The sequence below is a fragment of the Salmo salar genome, chromosome ssa11 (genome assembly GCF_905237065.1).
Source record: "Salmo salar chromosome ssa11, Ssal_v3.1, whole genome shotgun sequence".
In the NCBI taxonomy this organism is placed as follows: Eukaryota; Metazoa; Chordata; class Actinopteri; order Salmoniformes; family Salmonidae; genus Salmo; species Salmo salar.
Window position 1 is genome coordinate 20,524,706 of NC_059452.1, and position 18,122 is coordinate 20,542,827.

Here is an 18,122-nt window from a genome sequence, read left to right on the forward strand (position 1 = left end):
CATCTCCTTAACACAAGGGATCAATCATGTCTTTTCCCCCTGAGACCTCGGAGGACCTGTCCTGCGGTGCTTTGGTGTCAGGTGCTGGACACAGAATCAATAGGCTTCAGCAGGAAAATACTGGCCCACTGAGCAACATATTAAATATGGGGGGCTGATATTGACACAGCTGCTTTGGCCAAGACGATAAAATAATAAGTAGGATGAATGAGGTCACACTGAGAGGACCATAAAGCATTCATGCACCACTGAGGTCAATCCTTTCAACTTCCTCATACAACTAAACACTCTCCAAAGTTGCTTATTTTGTGTACCTAAATAGATTAGAAGAGACAGATGTGATCAGCAGTATAATTTACAGAGACAATAAGCATGTGAGATTAACTACGGGTAACTTTATTTCATTTTAGCAAGGTTTTTAGTCTCAGCAAAGTACAGATGTGTACATACAGAGAGGTAGCGGCAGTATTTCTTCTCAACCCCCCCACTCCAAAACGACCGGAGGACGCACACAGCCAAAGGCCTCTTCTTCATTCCATACGGCAACAACAGCCTTGGACGCCTTCAGAAATAATCCAACGGACAGTGCAAATCATCACAGTTTAGCAAACAGATCGATTGTCAATACAGCTCATCTGTAGAAATTCCCTCATCATATAAACTTGCATAGCAGAGGACCGTCTCCTCCAACAGATAATAGATAGGCACAGCAGATGCTTATAACAGGTACTGACCGTATGGTCATATAGCATAATAATATGCTCCCACAGATGCACATAGCAAATACAAAGGTAGTCAACAAAAAAATAAATGTTAATTTTACATTAGATTGACTCATATGTCTAATATTAACACTGTTTAGTTCTTGGAGGATATACCATAAACATAAATAGCTTCTTCTCACATTGTAACATGTTCCTGGTAAAAGTCATATTTCTATGAAATACAGAGATGAATTACTTTTAAACAAAAGTAAGGAATGTGTTTTTTACTATAATGCAAAAAATGGACTATTGACGATTGAAACAATAATCTCAGGAGTAACAGAGCAGTCCCGGTAGTTAGTAGAAAAGCCCAACTAAAAATACACAGTAGAACCTTGATTTGAGAACGGTGATCTAACCAGTCTTTATAAAAGTTATACTGTTTCTTATTTTAATAAAGGCAGGGTTGAATACTGCAATAAGTCAGGAGTCATAAGCCTGAAAACAGAAGTGATAAAACAGAGATGTTTTCTGTAGACCACGCTAACATCATGGATGGATTACTATTCCTTATTCAGGTAAAAAAAAAAGATAAAAAAGATCCCTTATACAAATTTCCCTAAAAACATATTGCCCTTCATTCAGCCATTTCTTCATATATTCAACAGTAAATAAATAGCTAATATTTCACTCAAATCAATTTAAGGCCTTACACTCTACCTGACTTCATTACAAAATTTAATTGATATTCTAATGCACAATACAAAAAGTTAATGTTTCAAATAAAATTTGTTGCTGTCAGACTTGATAAGCGGCTTAACATATTTGATTAAGGATATAACATCTAGTGAGGGATTAATACATTTCAAAAAGGCATAAGAGGTTACAGAATGCTGTCCTTTACAGTGCATTACAAGGTGAATAATTGGATTCCCTTTACATCTCATTGCTGGATTATTCATAAGATGTAAGAAGACACGTGCAATGATTAACTAAGAACTTAGAAATTGTGCTGATAATTCAACTATTGCTAAATTATAATCAATCATTTACAAGACATAGTTATTGATTAATTACAATCTAACCATTCCCTGTCAATCTATGTACTGTGAAAGGAAGAGCAAACACACATCACTATGCTATTTGACCAATTTTCCAAAAGCACATCGTGACCTGAAAGTGGTCTCTCTGAATAGGAGTCAGTCCACTTGGTCCTTCTGTAGTTTTAGTAACATTCTCTTCATTGTGTTGGTTCACAAAGAGAATGTTGATATGATGTTGTCTTGGCTAGAGGAGCGTTTATAGCCAGATGAAGACTGGAAGTAGGTCTCTCCGTCCGTGCTGATGTCATCCTCATCATCATCGTCATCCAGAGGAGCAGAGTTGGTCTTACGCCTTCAGGGAGGGAAACTAGTGTTATTCTGGGTGGAGGGCTGGGTGAAATAGTTTACACAGTATGAAAGAGTTACAGTTTGAGAGAAAGTGGGCTAAAGCCTACACACATTGCATTTTAATATGTTCGTGTTAGACTACATTGTTCAGGAAGGTGTGAGTAATACCCAAGAGCAGTGGTAGGGAATATGTCCAGATATTTTACAGTGGGTTAACATAATGTGTGTGCCCCTGTGAAACTTCATAAGCATGTGCTTTACACTGTGGTATCTCTTGGTGCATGCTGTTAGCTTCAGCTGGCTAGAGCTGCATTACAATTAACTAGGTGAACAAATACCAAAGCAGAATGAGCATGTTCTTAGCGTCTTCTGTTAGCCGTGTGTATTTAGCATTTTTACCTCATCTCGCTGCGCAGGGATTTGAGCTGGCTCTGGAGCTGCTCGTTGGCCTCCTGCTGTTCATCCAGGTCTCTCTGCAGCTTCTTCTTGCCGTGTTCCAGCCGGTCAATCTCCTCCTCCGCCTCGTCCATCTGCCTCTTCAGGGCCTTCAGACGCAGGTTCAGCTGCAAGAGGAACACCGAGGGTTAAAACAGCTGTGTGTGTGTGTGTGTGTGTGTGTGTGTGTGTGTGTGTGTGTGTGTGTGTGTGTGTGTGTGTGTGTGTGTGTATGTATGTATGTATGTATGTATGTATGTATGTATGTATGTATGTATGTATGTATGTATATATATATATGCATGTTGCATCCTGACCTGGTCCTTCTGATCCTGCAGTGAGTGGTGCTCTTCATCAACTTGCATCATCATCTCCTTCACCTTCCTCTCCAGCCTCCGGTTCACCAGCTGCAGGTTGGCACGGTCCCTAGAAAACACAGCATCATGGGTAAGACTACCGATCTGCTACATGTCACATACTGTAGCAGTACATAAAACACTCTGGAAACCACAAGGTAATTGGCCATATGCCACATACTGCATGCATCTACACATAGTATGCAGTATGACCTAAAGAATGTAAAACTAAACTAACCAACCCAATGATTGGTTAGTTTAGTGCAATATGACCTACGGTAATTAGAGCCAGACAGCTTCTGTAATGAGTCTGTAGGCAGCACTGGTCCCTATAGCAGAACCGCTCTTTTCCCTCCAACCCCTACCCCAACCCCACCTCTCCCTAGGAACCCATCCCAACCCCAACCCTAACCATACCGCTCCTCTCCCTCCAGCCTCTCCTCCAGCTCCTGGATCCGATTCTCCAGCTGGCTCACCAGACCCTCCTTGTTAGACTTCTGGGAGCCCTCCAGATGGGCTATTCTACTCTTCAGGTCCTTGTTCTGTTAGAAACAGTGTGAGAAACAACTTTGATACACAGTCTTAGTTCTACTTTATTTAGCTAATGTTTTGGTCAACAAGACCATTTTCAGAGCAGGAGTATAGAGATGGAGAAGGACAGATAGAAGACAGAGATGGATTAGATGAGTGCATGTTTTGGTATGAGCCTAATGGACTTTTCACAGATAGACTGCTGTTGTTTCCCCCCAGACAGGAAAGGAGGAAGGAGTGGGAAGAACAGGGCAGTTTGTACCTGTCTCTCCAGAGTCATCTTGTCACACTCCAGGTCCTGTCTGCCAGCCCTCTCCTGCAGGAGTTCATTCCTCATCTGCTCCACCTGTCAATCAGAGCGGAGAGAACTGTCATCTCAATGGTTACACACTCTGAGAACACAATTATTATGAGAGGCTGCTCATGTGTCGGTAGGAAGAACTCTTCCTGTATGTCTTACTCAAGGTGGAAGGAGCCTTCCTGTAGCTAATTGGTGGTTTGGATATTCTTATTCGGTTGCATTCCCCTGAACTGATCCCACGTCAGCTCTCATAATGTACATTCAGATAGACAAGAGTAATAAATCAGTCATATTTAGATGAACCTATCATAGCTAGTACTGGGAATGCACTTAAGCCTCTCAATTCCTCAGGGTGTTCAACTTCTCTCCAAAAGCCAGACAGAGAAAAATGTAAATGTTTGCTTTTAAACTAGACTATTTCTGTGAAAGATTAGAAACCGAGAATAAACAACCTTTGACTCCTGCTTGGTTTGCTTTAATTAGTTAGGGTTACAAACTCAAACTGTCAAACTACTTCATTGTCTCAGAGAGAAAGAGAGAATGAGAGAGAGAGAGAGAATGAGAGAGAGAGAGAGCGGGAGAGAGACTAGTTCAAGAGAAGGGAATACAGATGTGGATGGAAAAAAAGACAACTAATCAACATTTTCTTTTGCGAGGGGAGCTTAGTATGGGTGATATTTTATGCCAATTAGTGTGTGACAGTGGGCTGCTCTGATGAACGATGGGCCACATAACTGGTGAGCCCGGTGCAGTACTTGAGGGAGCTGATTCAGCAGACTGGAACATACAGCAGAAACTAATCTGCTTTGTGAGAGACGGCGGGAGGAGAGAGGAGAGATTACTCTCATTTAGACAGGAGAAGAGCACCTGGTGCCAGGAGAGGCGCAGGTGTTCTTCCTGCCGCCCCCCCTCACTCCAAGCCATCATGGCCATGCAGACCCCACTCTCTCCGTCCCCCTCTTCCCCCGACCACCACCACCACATCCTCCTATCCTAACCTCATCCACTTCACTATGACTGTACACCACTCCACTGTTGCCTTGGCAACTCACCTTGGCCCAGTGTTGCGGTAATGCCACTTTGTCTAGTGCTACTCTTTTCTCTGTGCCAGGTGTTTCTTGCCTTTAAGGAAATGTAAGTACTTGTTCACTCCTTTTAGGCCTCTCATACTTTTGTTCAGGTCTTTACATATCCCATCCATTTCAAGGTTGGAGGACTGTGCAGACTTAGCCCTTTAATCTTACCATTGCGGGACAATGAACCTGACCATAAAATAACTAGTCCTATCTTTGTTAGACATGAAGAATGCATCATGATGGCATTGGCAGTATGAAAATCAATGAGAGCACAGTGAATTGCAGAGGTATTGCAACAGGGTAGACCCTTGGAGGTAAATGCACTTAGCACATGTTGAATAATACAAAACACATCCTAGAAGAAAAAGCTTGTCCTGTACATGAATTGTATCTGGAATAACGTCACTTCCTCATGAAAAAGCACCAGACCAACAGTCTCCTGATCTGAGTTAGCAACGCTTTCTGACAACAACTCTTTCTCCGGGAAGCATGTACTCTTATCTCAATCTGAGTTTATAATGGCAACATCAGCAGGTTTATCAGAGGGGAAGGAAAGCTGCAGTGTTTAGGTCTGACTCCCTCAGGATGTGAGAACTATGATCAGCCACAAGAAATGGATTTGTCCCTGAGACGCAGTCACAGCTAAGTGAACTCCATTGCCGTAAACTTGATACATTTGGCAGTGTGCATATTTTGGCTGAGGTGGTGCATTAAAAGGGGTATTTTGTGACTGATGCATGAAAATTGGATTGGCGCTTTTACACCGAGCAGGCAGCCTGCCAAACTGAACGATTATGCAAGATCCTCTTACATGGCAATAACCCCTCTGCTCTCTCCAGAACACAAATTAACTGGGATAGTGGGATTTTTGGGTGGCTGTTCCATACAGGGGGGCCCACACACACACGCGCGCACTGAAGAATGGCTCGGTGTGTAGGTCTGTGTGTGTGTGGGTATTTGAGCTGTCAATGGCGGGAGGGGATGGCAGACAAGCACAAAGAACTGATACAGGGTGTAAGCTTAGATGTCACATTATGCCAAGCTGCTCTGGAATGACTGTACTTGAAATGCTTTCTGTCTTTTGCAGATGATAATGAAGTTAATGGAGTTTAGAAGTGTGACTCCCGGTCACAGGAGAGTCAGAGACAAATTGGTGAATGACCTTGGTGAACCATGGTTAATGAATGTTAGAATGCCCCACTGACTGGAGGTCAGTAAGAGTGGTCAGTCAGGGATAGTGGTAAGGGACTCACCTGTTCTCTGCCTCGGTCTATCCTGACAATCAGCAGGTCTCCACTTTGCTTTTCCTCATCCAGATCCAGCTCCAGCTGACTGATCCTGTCCTGCAGTACACAGCATCAACATGGTATTAACAATGACATTATTATTTGACCTTGCTGTAAACATGGGGTTGCTTCTCTGAATGACAGCTTTAGATTTCCTTCTGCCGTGTTTGGCATCACACCACTGTCAACACTAGAGGCCTGCAGTACACATGACTTGTGTCTATAACAAACTCAGGAAAGAACCTAGCTAGCACATTTGGTTACTTGGAAGTTGTGGGATGGTATATTTTTGATTTCACATTGGTTATGGGAAGCTATAAATTTCCTGACCGGTTAAACTGAAAGTTTTTTTTAAACGTTCTGAGAACAGAAGTAAAAATGTTGCCTTTTCTGGGAACGTGCATTTTTTGGTTGCAGGGAGGTTCTGAGAATGTTTTACTCTGGTTCCTTGAATGTTTTCCTAGGAGGTTTTATTAATGGTCTGAGAACAGAATTTATAGGTTATTTGGAGGTTTTTAAATAATTTCATAAAAATGTTCACTGAATCATTTAATAAGACTTTTAATAACACTGACATCTTATTTTGCTTTAACTCTAGCACAGATAGGACACATAGAAATGAATTTCCTTAGACAATCATGCAAACACATTTATTTTTTATTGTGACACGGCATCAGTGAGATTCTAACCTATTGCCTCCTCAGTTAAAGGAAGGAGGTTATTTTTAGTTATTGCAAAGAGAAACTCGACAGTATAAAGCATTAACATCATGGAAACGGTTTATTTCCAACATGACAACGCATACAACATAACCAGTTCAATGAGGCCTGCCAATTAAGCTATGCGCATCCAATCAGATACATACTTCCAATATCACGCACTGAACATGTGCATACCATTTTAATCAGAAGCAGAATGTTATTAAGCACATCTCTCAAACACTACAGATCCTCCCCTGTAACTTCAACTAGTTGAGAACCTTACTCTCTTATTTTAACTTTAACAATGTTTATTTTAACAACTCCTGAGTACATAACCAATTTACTGCGTTTTTAACATTTCCTTTTACAGGTAACAGGATTCTTCAAAACAAATTGTTACACATTTATTTGTTAAAAAAAAGAAGAAGATTCCCAGTAGTCCTTTTACAAGTCCAGACTCTGTGGTGGGCATTTGTTACGGACAGGACGGGGTCTCAGAACAACATTCTGAGGCTGTGGTAGAGGCATCTCAACTGTTTCAGCAGCTGTGCGCTGAGGCACATTGATCGCATTGTCCATATCAATGTCATCAACATCATAGTTCCAAGATCCTCCTACATAAAGAGAACCATCTCCCTCTGCAAGAGCATCACCTTGTCTCCTTGGCTTGATGTTCAACATCTGATTCATGTCTTTTCACACAGTCACCCTCAACATTACCCATGTATGTGACTGGACCCAGAACCTTAGTTATCACACCATTCAACCATTTTTCTCCTCCCCTGTAATTCTTTACCAAGACCTCTTGAACAACAGAGAAGGATCTGACCTTCTGTGGTTTGTCACTGACCCCTCAGTCTGTTCACTCGGCGAGAACTGTGGTTTAACCAGGGACAGTCGTGTACGAACCTGTCTCTTTAAGAACAGCTCTGCTGGCGTTTTGCGTGTACTAGTATGTGGTGTGTTGCGGTAGCCATATAGGAAGTTAGCGACACAATGCTGTAACGTCATACCACCTACTGTTCTGTTCTTAGCTAGCGACTTCTTAAGATTTTGCACTAGCCTTTCAGCTAACTCATTTGAAGCTGAGTGATATGCAGGTGGCGTGGTATGCTTGATACCGTTCAATTTTAAGTACGTTTTCATTTCACAGGAAGTGAATTGTGGGCCATTATCTGTGACTACTTCCTGGGGCAGACCATAGGAAGCAAACAGATTTCTGAGTACCTCAACAGTTTTAGCTGAAGTAGTACTCTGCATGTGTACAATTTCTGGCCATCTAGCATAACCATCCATAACAATCAAAAACAATTGCTTGTGGCCTTCTGCAAAGTCTAAGTGAATTCTCTCCCATTGACCTGATGCCCATTGCCATGTACTGGCAATTTTGCAGGCATGCTACACTTCTGCTTGCATATGTCACAGAGACTTACTTCAGTTTCAATATTTTCATCAAGAGTAGGCCACCAGAGAAGACTTCTAGCTAAGGATTTCATCTTAACTACACCCAAATAACTCATGTAGTTCTGCCAATAGTCTGCTTTGCAGGCTTTGTGGAATCACCACCCTGAAACCCCAAAGAATACAATCATCCTCAATGGTAAGTTCAAACCTTCTTATGACATAAGGTTTAAAGACTTCGTCTGGTCATGGTTTGTCCATCCTGACATTACATACTGCTTAACAATTTTCAATACAGGATCTTTCTCAGTTTCAAGTGGTATATCTTTAGCAATGATTGGCAAGCCATCTATAAATTACACTCTATACACTGGATTTGGTGTAGGACCCCTACAATCACCCAGTGGGAGTCTGGACAACGCATCTGCATTGCCATGCTGCTCTGAAGGATTGTACTGTATCTCATATGTGTAAGTTGCTAAAAATCAAAGACCGTCGCTGCATTCTATATGCTGCAAGTGTAGGGACACCTGTCTTAGGACCAAGAATCATAAGAAGAGGCTTATGGACTGTCAGCAAGGTACATTTCCTACTATTCAGATACCCATGAAATGTCATAACTCCAAACACGAGTCCTAGTGCTTCTTTCTCTATTTGAGAATAGTTCCTTTCTGTTTTGGCAAGCATCCTAGAGGCAATTGCTATAGGTTTCTCAGAACCATCCTTCATTTAGTGAGACATCACTGCACCTACGTACACCTACCGCTGAAGCATTACAGGCTAGTATGAACAGTAGCTCAGGGTTGTAGTGAACTAACACCTGGCTAGTAAGTAAACTCAGCAAAAAAAGAAACGTCCTCTCACTGTCAACTGCGTTTATTTTCAGCAAACTTAACATGTGTAAATATTTGTATGAACATAACAAGATTCAACAACTGAGACATAAACTGAGCAAGTTCCACAGACATGTGACTAACATAAATTGAATAATGTGCCCCTGAACAAAGGGGGGGGTCAAAATCAAAAGTAACAGTCAGTATCTGGTGTGGCCACAAACAGCATTAAGTACTGCAGTGCATCTCCTCATGGACTGCACCAGATTTTCCAGTTTTTGCTGTGAGATGTTACCCCACTCTTCCACCAAGGCACCTACATTTCTGGGGGGAATGGCCCTAGCCCTCACCCTCTGATCCAACAGGTCCAAGACGTGCTCAATGGGATTGAGATCCAGGCTCTTCGCTGGCCATGGCAGAACACTGACATTCCTGACCTGCAGGAAATCACGCACAGAACGAGCAGTATGGCTGGTGGCATTGTCATGCTGGAGGATCATGTCAGGATGTGCCTGCAGGATGGGTACCACATGAGGGAGGAGGATGTCTTCCCTGTAACACATAGCGTTGAGAATGCCTGCAATGACAACAAGCTCGGTCCGATGATGCTGTGACACACCGCCCCAGACCATGACGGACCATCCACCTCCAGATCAATCCCACTCCAGAGTACAGGCCTTGGTGTAACGCTCATTCCTTTGACGATAAACGCGAATCCAACCAACACCCCTGGTGAGACAAAACCGCGACTCGTCAGTGAAGAGCACTTTTTGACAATTTTGTCTGGTCCAGTGACGATGGGTTTGTGACCATAGGCGACGTTGTTGCCGGTGATGTCTGGTGAGGACCTGCCTTACAACAGGCCTACAAGCCCTCAGTCCAGCCTCTCTCAGCCTATTGCGGACAGTCTAAGCACTGATGGAGGGATTGTGTGTTCCTGGTGTAACGGTTGTTGTTGCCATCCTGTACCTGTCCCGCAGGTGTGATGTTCGGATGTACCGATCCTGTGCAGGTGTTGTTACACGTGGTCTGCCACTGCGAGGACGATCAGCTGTCTGTCCTGACTCCCTGTAGTGCTGTCCTAGGCGTCTCACAGTACAGACATTGTAATTTATTGCCCTGGCCACATCTGCAGTCCTCATGCCTCCTTGCAGCATGCCTAAGGCACGTTCACGCAGATGAGCAGGGACCCTGGGCATCTTTCTTTTGGTGTTTTTCAGAGTCAGTAGAAAGGCCTCTTCAGTGCCCTAAGTTTTCATAACTGTGACCTTAATTGCCTACCGTTTGTAAGCTGTTAGTGTCTTAACGACCGTTCCACAGGTGCATGTTCATTAATTGTTTATGGTTCATTGAACAAGCATGGGAAACAGTGTTTAAATCCTTTACAATGAAGATCTGTGAAGTTATTTTGATTTTTACGAATTGTCTTTGAAGGACAGGGTCCTGAAAAAGGGACGTTCCTTTTTTTGCTGAGTTTAGATGTCTCTTAGCTTCCTCAAAAGTACTTTGGCTTTTCTGTGACCATTCCCATTTTACACCTTTCTGCAGTAGAGCAGTCACTTAACTATGGTAGACAGATTTGTAATGAATTTTCCATAATAGTTAAGTAACAAAAGAAAAGACCTGAGCTCAGTGTTGTTTGTAGGAATGGGAGCCTTCTCAATAGCTTCAGTTTTCTGTTTCATGGGGTGCATCCTCTCTGCATCTATCACATGACCTAGATAGGCTACGCTGTTCTGGAAGAAATAACATCTCTCTTTTAACCTTCAGATTGCAGACTTTCAGTCTTTTTAGCACTTCAAGATTTCTCATGTGCTCTTCTGTGTCACGCCCTGTGATAAGTATATCATCAAGATAGCAGATTACCTCATCTATACCTTGTAGGATCTGATCCATTATTTTCTGAAAAATTGCTGGAGCACAGGCAACACCATAAGGAAGCCTGTTGACCTAAAACAACCCCTTATGCATATTCATGGTGAGATAGTGCTTAGTGCTCTCCTCTAGTTGTACTGGCTGGTATGCCTGTGACAAATCCAGCTTTGTGATCTTCTCACCCCGTCAGCTTGGTGAACGAGTCCTGCGTTTTTGGTAACGGATACTGATCTACTTCCAGCCACGGACTGATAGTTACCTGTATTGTCTGTTTTCGGTATACACACAATTGGAGCAGCCCATTCACTGTAGTTAACTGGAGTAAGGACCCCTTCTGACTCCAACTTGACAAGCTGTTTTTCAACAGCTTCTCTAAGTGCAGAGATTTTCCCTCTTAGAACTAGTGACTCTTTACTGTACATTTTTAAACACAGTTTGCAGGTGTTACGTTCCCCAGTTTTTGTGTTGTTGTGTGTTTGTACAGTTGAAGTCGGAAGTTTACATACACTTAGGTTGGAGTCATTAAAACTCGTTTTTCAACCACTCCACAAATTTCTTGTTAACAAACTATAGTTTTGGCAAGTCGGTTAGGACATCTACTTGTGCATGACACAAGTCATTTTTCCAACAATTGTTTACAGACAGATTATTTCACTTATAATTCACGGTATCACAATTCCAGTGGGTCAGAAGTTTACATACACTAAAAGTTGACTGTGCCTTTAAACAGCTTGGAAAATTCCAGAAAAGGATGTCATGGCTTTAGAAGCTTCTGATAGTCTAATTGACATCATTTGAGTCAGTTGGAGGTGTACCTGTGGATGTATTTCAAGGCCTACCTTCAAACTCAGTGCCTCTTTGCTTGACATCATGGGAAAATCTAAAGAAATCAGCCAAGACCTCCACAAGTCTGGTTCATCCTTGGGAGCAATTTCCAAACGCCTGAAGGTACCACATTCATCTGTACAAACAATAGTACGCAAGTATAAACACCATGGGACCACCCAGCCGTCATACCGCTCAGGAAGGAGACACGTTCTGTCTCCTAGAGAGTGCAAATCAATCCCAGAATCCCAGAACAACAGCAAAGGACCTTGTGAAGATGCTGGAGGAAACAGGTACAAAAGTATCTATATCCACAGTAAAACGAGTCCTATATCGACATAACCTGAAAGGCCGCTCAGCAAGGAAGAAGCCACTGCTCCAAAACCGCCATAAAAAAGCCAGACTACGGTTTGCAACTGCACATGGGGACAAAGATCGTACTTTTTGGAGAAATGTCCTCTGGTCTGATGAAACAAAAATAGAACTGTTTGGCCATCATGACCATCGTTATGTTTGGAGGAAAAAGAGGGAGGCATGCAAGCCGAAGAACACCATCCCAACCGTGAAGCACGGGGGTGGCAGCATCATGTTGTGGGGGTGCTTTGCTTCAGGAGGGACTGGTGCACTTCACAAAATAGATGGCATTATGAGGTAGGAAAATGATGTGGATATATTGAAGCAACATCTCGAGACATGAGTCAGGAGGTTAAAGCTTAGTCGCAAATGGGTCTTCCAAATGGACAATGACCCCAAGCATACTTCCAAAGTTGTGGCAAAATGGCTTAAGGACAACAAAGTCAAGGTATTGGAGTGGCCATCACAAAGCCCTGACCTCCATCCTATAGAAAATTTGTGGGCAGAACTAAAAAAGTGTGGGCGAGCAAGGAGGCCTACAAACCTGACTCAGTTACACCAGCTCTGTCAGGAGGAATGGGCCAAAATTCACCCAACTTATTGTGGGAAGCTTGTGGAAGGCTACACAAAACGTTTCACCCAAGTTAAACAATTTAAAGGCAATGCTACCAAATACTAACTGAGTGTATGTAAACTTCTGACCCACTGGGAATGTGATGAAAGAAATAAAAGCTGAAATAAATAATTCTCTCTACTATTATTCTGACATTTCACATTCTTAAAATAAAGTGGTGATCCAAACTGACCTAAAACAGGGAATATTTACTAGGATTAAATGTCAGGAATTGTGAAAAACTGAGTTTAAAGGTATTTTGCTAAAGTGTATGTAAACTTCCGACTTCAACTGTATGTTTGTATGTGTGTGTATTTCAGGATGGCTTCCTGGATTCCAAAGCAGCTGATTGGTCGGCCCATCACTAATTGGAGCTCTAACCCCGCCCTCTCATCAGGGGACACAGCTGTCTGCAATTACCGACTCCTCCTGCAGCTTTAAAAGCCAGTGTTCCTTTGTTAGGAGAGAGAGCTTCTTTGTATGTCCTGTGTTGGTCTGGTAAAACTGTTGAAAGTGGTTTTTTTTGTAGCTGCTCCTGTAGAGGTATGTGTATACCATAATACCTAGTGTTTTTGGTTTATTTAAATTGTTCACTAAGTTTGAATTATTGTGTTTCATTTGTTCCCAGTGGGGGAAGGGGAAGGCACCTTGGGAGTGTTTAGGCAAGAGGCCTGCGGGCATACATATACCCATAGTATTTAGTCTGTCTCTGCACACTAGGTAACACCTGGGCGGACCACCCTCTGTATTTTGGTTAGCGCGCCAGGTGGTGCTAAGAATAGGTAACCAGTGGGTAGGCAGGTAAGGTAGGAGAGGGTGAACTTGAACTTTTCTTTGGTTCCGTCTAGCCCCTTTTCTCCACCTTACCGTGTGAAGGAAGAATAAATTCCCTGTAAACGGTAATCTTCTCTGCCTTTGTCATCCTTACCCGCACCTACAATCACATACCTTTTCTCACTCCACGGGGAGTTGAGTTGTAGCCGGTTGTTGCGTTCCCTCCAAGGTGTACGTAACAGCAGGGCTCAATTTCACCTCTTTGAACCTGCGGTTATACAGCCTCTCTATCACAGAAACTGCTGCACCTGTATCAACTTCTATTTTGAGTCTCACACCTACCCATACATACACAGTACAGTCTAGTAATGTCTTTAACTGTATTTAATGCAAACAGTTCAATTCCTTTTACGTTACCCAACTCGGTCAGTGGCGAAAACAGCCGATGTCCCTTTATCAGATGTCTGGCTCTCATGTGAGCATGTGAGCTCATCACTCTGGCGCTGGAGTGTGACGTAATGTTCATCTCTGTTACAATGATCTTGTCTCTCTCTCGCTGGTGTTCGTTGCCCTGGTGCTGATCATCCTTGCTCCTCTCGTCTCCCTGCAGTCGAAGTAAGGAGGCCTCTCCCTCTGTAGCATCCAGGTGCTTGTTCCATTTTGTTTGCTTTGTCTTTTTTTTTTCTCACTTGACACTCTTGACATGCCCTGGCTGTGTCCTTTCTTCTTGCACTCCCGACACTCAAAATCCTTGTAGCAGCACTCATCTGGCTTATGCCCTTTTCCCGCGCAATGGTAACATGGTTTACCTGTTGACTCTTCTTGGCAACGCTTTTCTTCTCGACTGCATTTGCTTTAAAAGTATTTTGTGAAAACTGCTGTGCACTTCCTTTGTTAATTCAAAAGTATTTTGTGTGTTCTACGTTTAGTAAACGGTTTCTCAGCTCTGCGCTTTAAACACTGCACACACATCTATCACGTAATGACTCAAGAAACTGACCAAATTTTCATGTGGCTAATGCTTTTCTTAAACTAGCCAAGTACTCACTATAGACTCTCCCTCGAGTTGACTCCTTGAATGAAACTTGCATCTTTCAGTAATAAAATTTGTCCTCGGTACGTCGTGACTTTTCAACAGCGACTTTTCACTTGGTTTCTGTGGAGCACAAGTCCATTAACAAATTGAGACTTTCTGCCAACAATAAGAAAATGGCTTTTGACTTATCCTCGTACTTGAGCCCATTATCTTCAAAATACTGTTAGAAACCTTCCGACGTGAAAATCCTCGGCCTTGCCGAACGCCATCGTCGGTGCTAGCTTTTCTACACAGACTACAGTCTCCACGGAGCTGGCACTTTCTTGCTCGCTCTGTTCCCCTTCAGACAAAAACTCTGGTACCTTGTTGCCAATCTGTTGCATCCCCGGTTAAAGGAAGCAGATTATTTTTAGTCATTGCAAAGAGAAACTTGACAGTATAAAACATTAACATCATGAAGCCGGTTTATTTCTAACATGACAGCGGATACAACATAGCCGGTTCCAAGCTGAGTCCATCTGCACCCGCTCAGAGGTAGCACACTTGAATACCCTGGCCAACAACCAATGAGGGCCTGCCAATTAAGCTAAGCGCATCCAATCAGGTCCATATTTCCAATTTCACACACTGAACACGTGCACACCATGTTAACCAGATGTGCATAATAACATGCTGCTTATCTCTCAAACTACAATCTTCTGTTCTCTATCCATGGAACTGGTCCACTCAGCAAGAAATGAAATTACCACAGAATTTGTCTCTTAACGTTCTTTGAACTATTTCAGAACATGCCCAATGTCAAACCAGTTGGAGAATGTTCCTAGAACATTATGAACATTTTTATTAAATGTAACCATGTTTGAACTTTTAGGAAACATTCTGTTAAAGTAATGAAATACCAAGAAAATGTTATTTTGCCATTCCTTAAATGTGCTAAGAATGTTCTAAAACCAAGTAACTATCCTGCACCATTCCCAGAAAGTTGTGGGAAGGTTGTATGCAAAATAACCATAGGACAACGCTGCTCTCACCAAGCTCTAAGAAACATATGGTTCTCAGAACGTTATGTGCTAGCTGGGAACTGTTCCTTCCTCAGGACTGGAGTACAAACAGAGATGAAATGGAAGGACTAGCATACACTGACTGAAGACTCAAAGATAACCAATTAATACAGCACAAAAAGTCTCCATGAACACATGTATAAAGTGTATAATTTAGAGACAATGTGAAATGAATAATTAAGATATACCTCCATGAGTTTGACCTGTCGGATTTTGTCATCCTTGGAGTGGGCTTTGGTCTCTGCCTCCACCTCCAGGTCATAGACTTTCTGCTCCAGGGCCTTCTCCTTGAGCACCGCATCATCCCTCTCCCTCTTACACTGCCTCAGGTCGTCTTCCACATGGCTCAGCTGCAGGACACACACCACACATACTTTTAAAATAGAATGGGAATGAACAACAGGTTTTGTGAATGCCTCCTACTCATTTACCAGTACACCACAGCGAACAATAAACCACACATATGTGTCATACTGTTACAGTAACATCCATACCTGTCATGCATGCTTTAGCAATGCAATTTCAGCAGTGGCCACAAGATGCCATCTGTTCCTTTAACAATAGTGACTTAAGAGAAACTTTCACAAACACTAGACTGGTGATTGAAGAAGATGATAGAAGAAAATACATTTGTCTTTAGCAGGTCTCAATGTGCATGCTTATACGATAGATGTGGGGGTTGGGACAGACTGGAGATCTGAAGCAGATGAAACAGTGACCTCATCACCAGGCCTTAGAGGAGTGGATCAGCCGGGAGGAGAGGAGGATGTGTGGTCAGTCATTCCAGCTCTCACAACAATGACACACTACATCCCCCTCTTCCTGTAGACCAGCTGGACAAAGATACATCAGCCTATCCTATCTGTGCATATACATTACACTGGGTAGACTACAACACAAAGATGAACCATTAGCAGCAAGGCCTCTCTCTTCTGTAAAACTGACACATTTCCATGGAAAAGGTGAGCATGTTACGGCTCACAATTCCAATGGTGTTTGAACTGTGTTGGACTGAGTCTGGCCACCTGTCTTTAACCTACTGTAGGAAATAGGTTTTCTTTAATGACATTCTGCAGGGGTTAGTAACTCAGACACACAATGAGGGAGGACATTATTAGATCAAATAAACAATGCTTATCCCATATTCAACAAAAACATTCCAAACATTCCAAAGTGTTTATTAGGTCAAACCATACCCAATGAGCAGTGGCCCTGGGTTATAACAACATTATGTGGTGCAGACCACAGCTATTAAGGGGTTATAGCTAGATTGTGAAAATGAACCATAGTAATTGGAAAAACATTAGCTGGAGAATTCCTAAATTGAGGCAAAATGCCATGAAGAACTTTACAGGGGCTCACTCCAAATTCCATAAGCCTACCTAGCTACAACTCCCTTAATGTATGAGAACAATGGATGTAATGTAAGATAGTTACAGCTAATACTTTGATATATTGTTCAATTAAAATAGGTTCATAAATTCATCCTAGTGTCTGAAGGTCTAGATTGCTGAAACATTCTGATGCTTCACCAATAGAAAAACAATGATTCAGATGTATTTTCCCACCCTCCACAGCTCCAACTCTTCATGCTAAACCACAGATATCTATGAAAATATACATTATCTAACCTCTTTAACCCTGTAATATCACCAGGCCACCAGGCATCTACAGCTGTGACCTTCTGGTCCAGTTCAGGGCAAAGGGGAAGTATAAGAGGGGAGAGGACACACATTCCAAAGCCATGACCTCACTGTACAAACCCTGAGTGGGGGTTTACAACACACTGAGTCAGGACAATGGCTCATCCTCCATTGTCATGGGGAGCACTGGCCAACCCACCTCCTCCTGCAGGGACTTAGCAGCCAGACGGGACTTGTCCAGCTCCACACCCCGTTCCCTCAACTGCCTCTGAAGCTCAGCCAGCTCCCGACGGTTCTTCTCCTTGTACACGTCTATCTGCTCCTGCAGCTCCTGGGTGGACGACTGAGAGGCCTCCACGATCTCACTCATCTACAGGGAGAGAGGGTGAAGGTAGAGTTAGCCTTGCTAACAAACAGACATGCATGCACACACTGATTGATTGACTAAAACAAGGATGTCCGAAGGCCTTTAGTTGGTCCACTCACCTCCTTTTGTAGTTTCTCCACTGTGCGGTCCAGCAGACTCCTCTCGTCCTCTATCTCATTCTTAGTGTTCTTAAACTGTTCTTTTTGACTCCTCTCCTCCTTCAGCCTCACCTCCAGCTCTCTGTGGTCATGGTTCAGCTTGGTCAAGTTCCTCTGTAACAGAAAGAGTTTAGAAAGATGGGTCAGAATGGTAAGGAGGACCAGCACTTATGCTTTATTATTCTCACCAGTAAATTCTCCCGAGCTTGTGGTCAAAGCCTGGTCAGTCTTACCTGTACATCCTCTAACCGGGTGGTCAGAGCACGGTTGGCACGTGACATCTCCTCCTCCTGCTCCTTGATTTCTTCCAAAGACTCTTCCAGCTGCCTCTTCTCTATCTGTGAGTTCACACATAAACATTAACACACACCATCATAAGACATAGGTAACAGATCTGATCT

The 18,122-nt window shown here is 42.9% G+C and overlaps 1 protein-coding gene across 1 annotated transcript in view; it reads right to left on the bottom strand.

Moving 5' to 3' along the window:
- Positions 1–375: 375 nt before the first annotated feature.
- The window catches only part of LOC106562198 (cingulin-like 1), a 41,050-nt gene continuing 23,303 nt past the window's right edge, over positions 376–18,122 (bottom strand). The window contains exons 10-19 of the mRNA XM_014126896.2: positions 17,955–18,059; positions 17,683–17,835; positions 17,396–17,566; positions 15,742–15,903; positions 6,048–6,137; positions 3,680–3,763; positions 3,304–3,428; positions 2,848–2,956; positions 2,495–2,658; positions 376–2,099 (exon numbers count right to left, since the gene is read on the bottom strand). Coding sequence (XP_013982371.1) covers positions 1,958–2,099; positions 2,495–2,658; positions 2,848–2,956; positions 3,304–3,428; positions 3,680–3,763; positions 6,048–6,137; positions 15,742–15,903; positions 17,396–17,566; positions 17,683–17,835; positions 17,955–18,059 — 1,305 coding nt within the window. The 3' untranslated portion in view covers positions 376–1,957. The remainder of the gene's footprint in view (positions 2,100–2,494; positions 2,659–2,847; positions 2,957–3,303; positions 3,429–3,679; positions 3,764–6,047; positions 6,138–15,741; positions 15,904–17,395; positions 17,567–17,682; positions 17,836–17,954; positions 18,060–18,122) is intronic.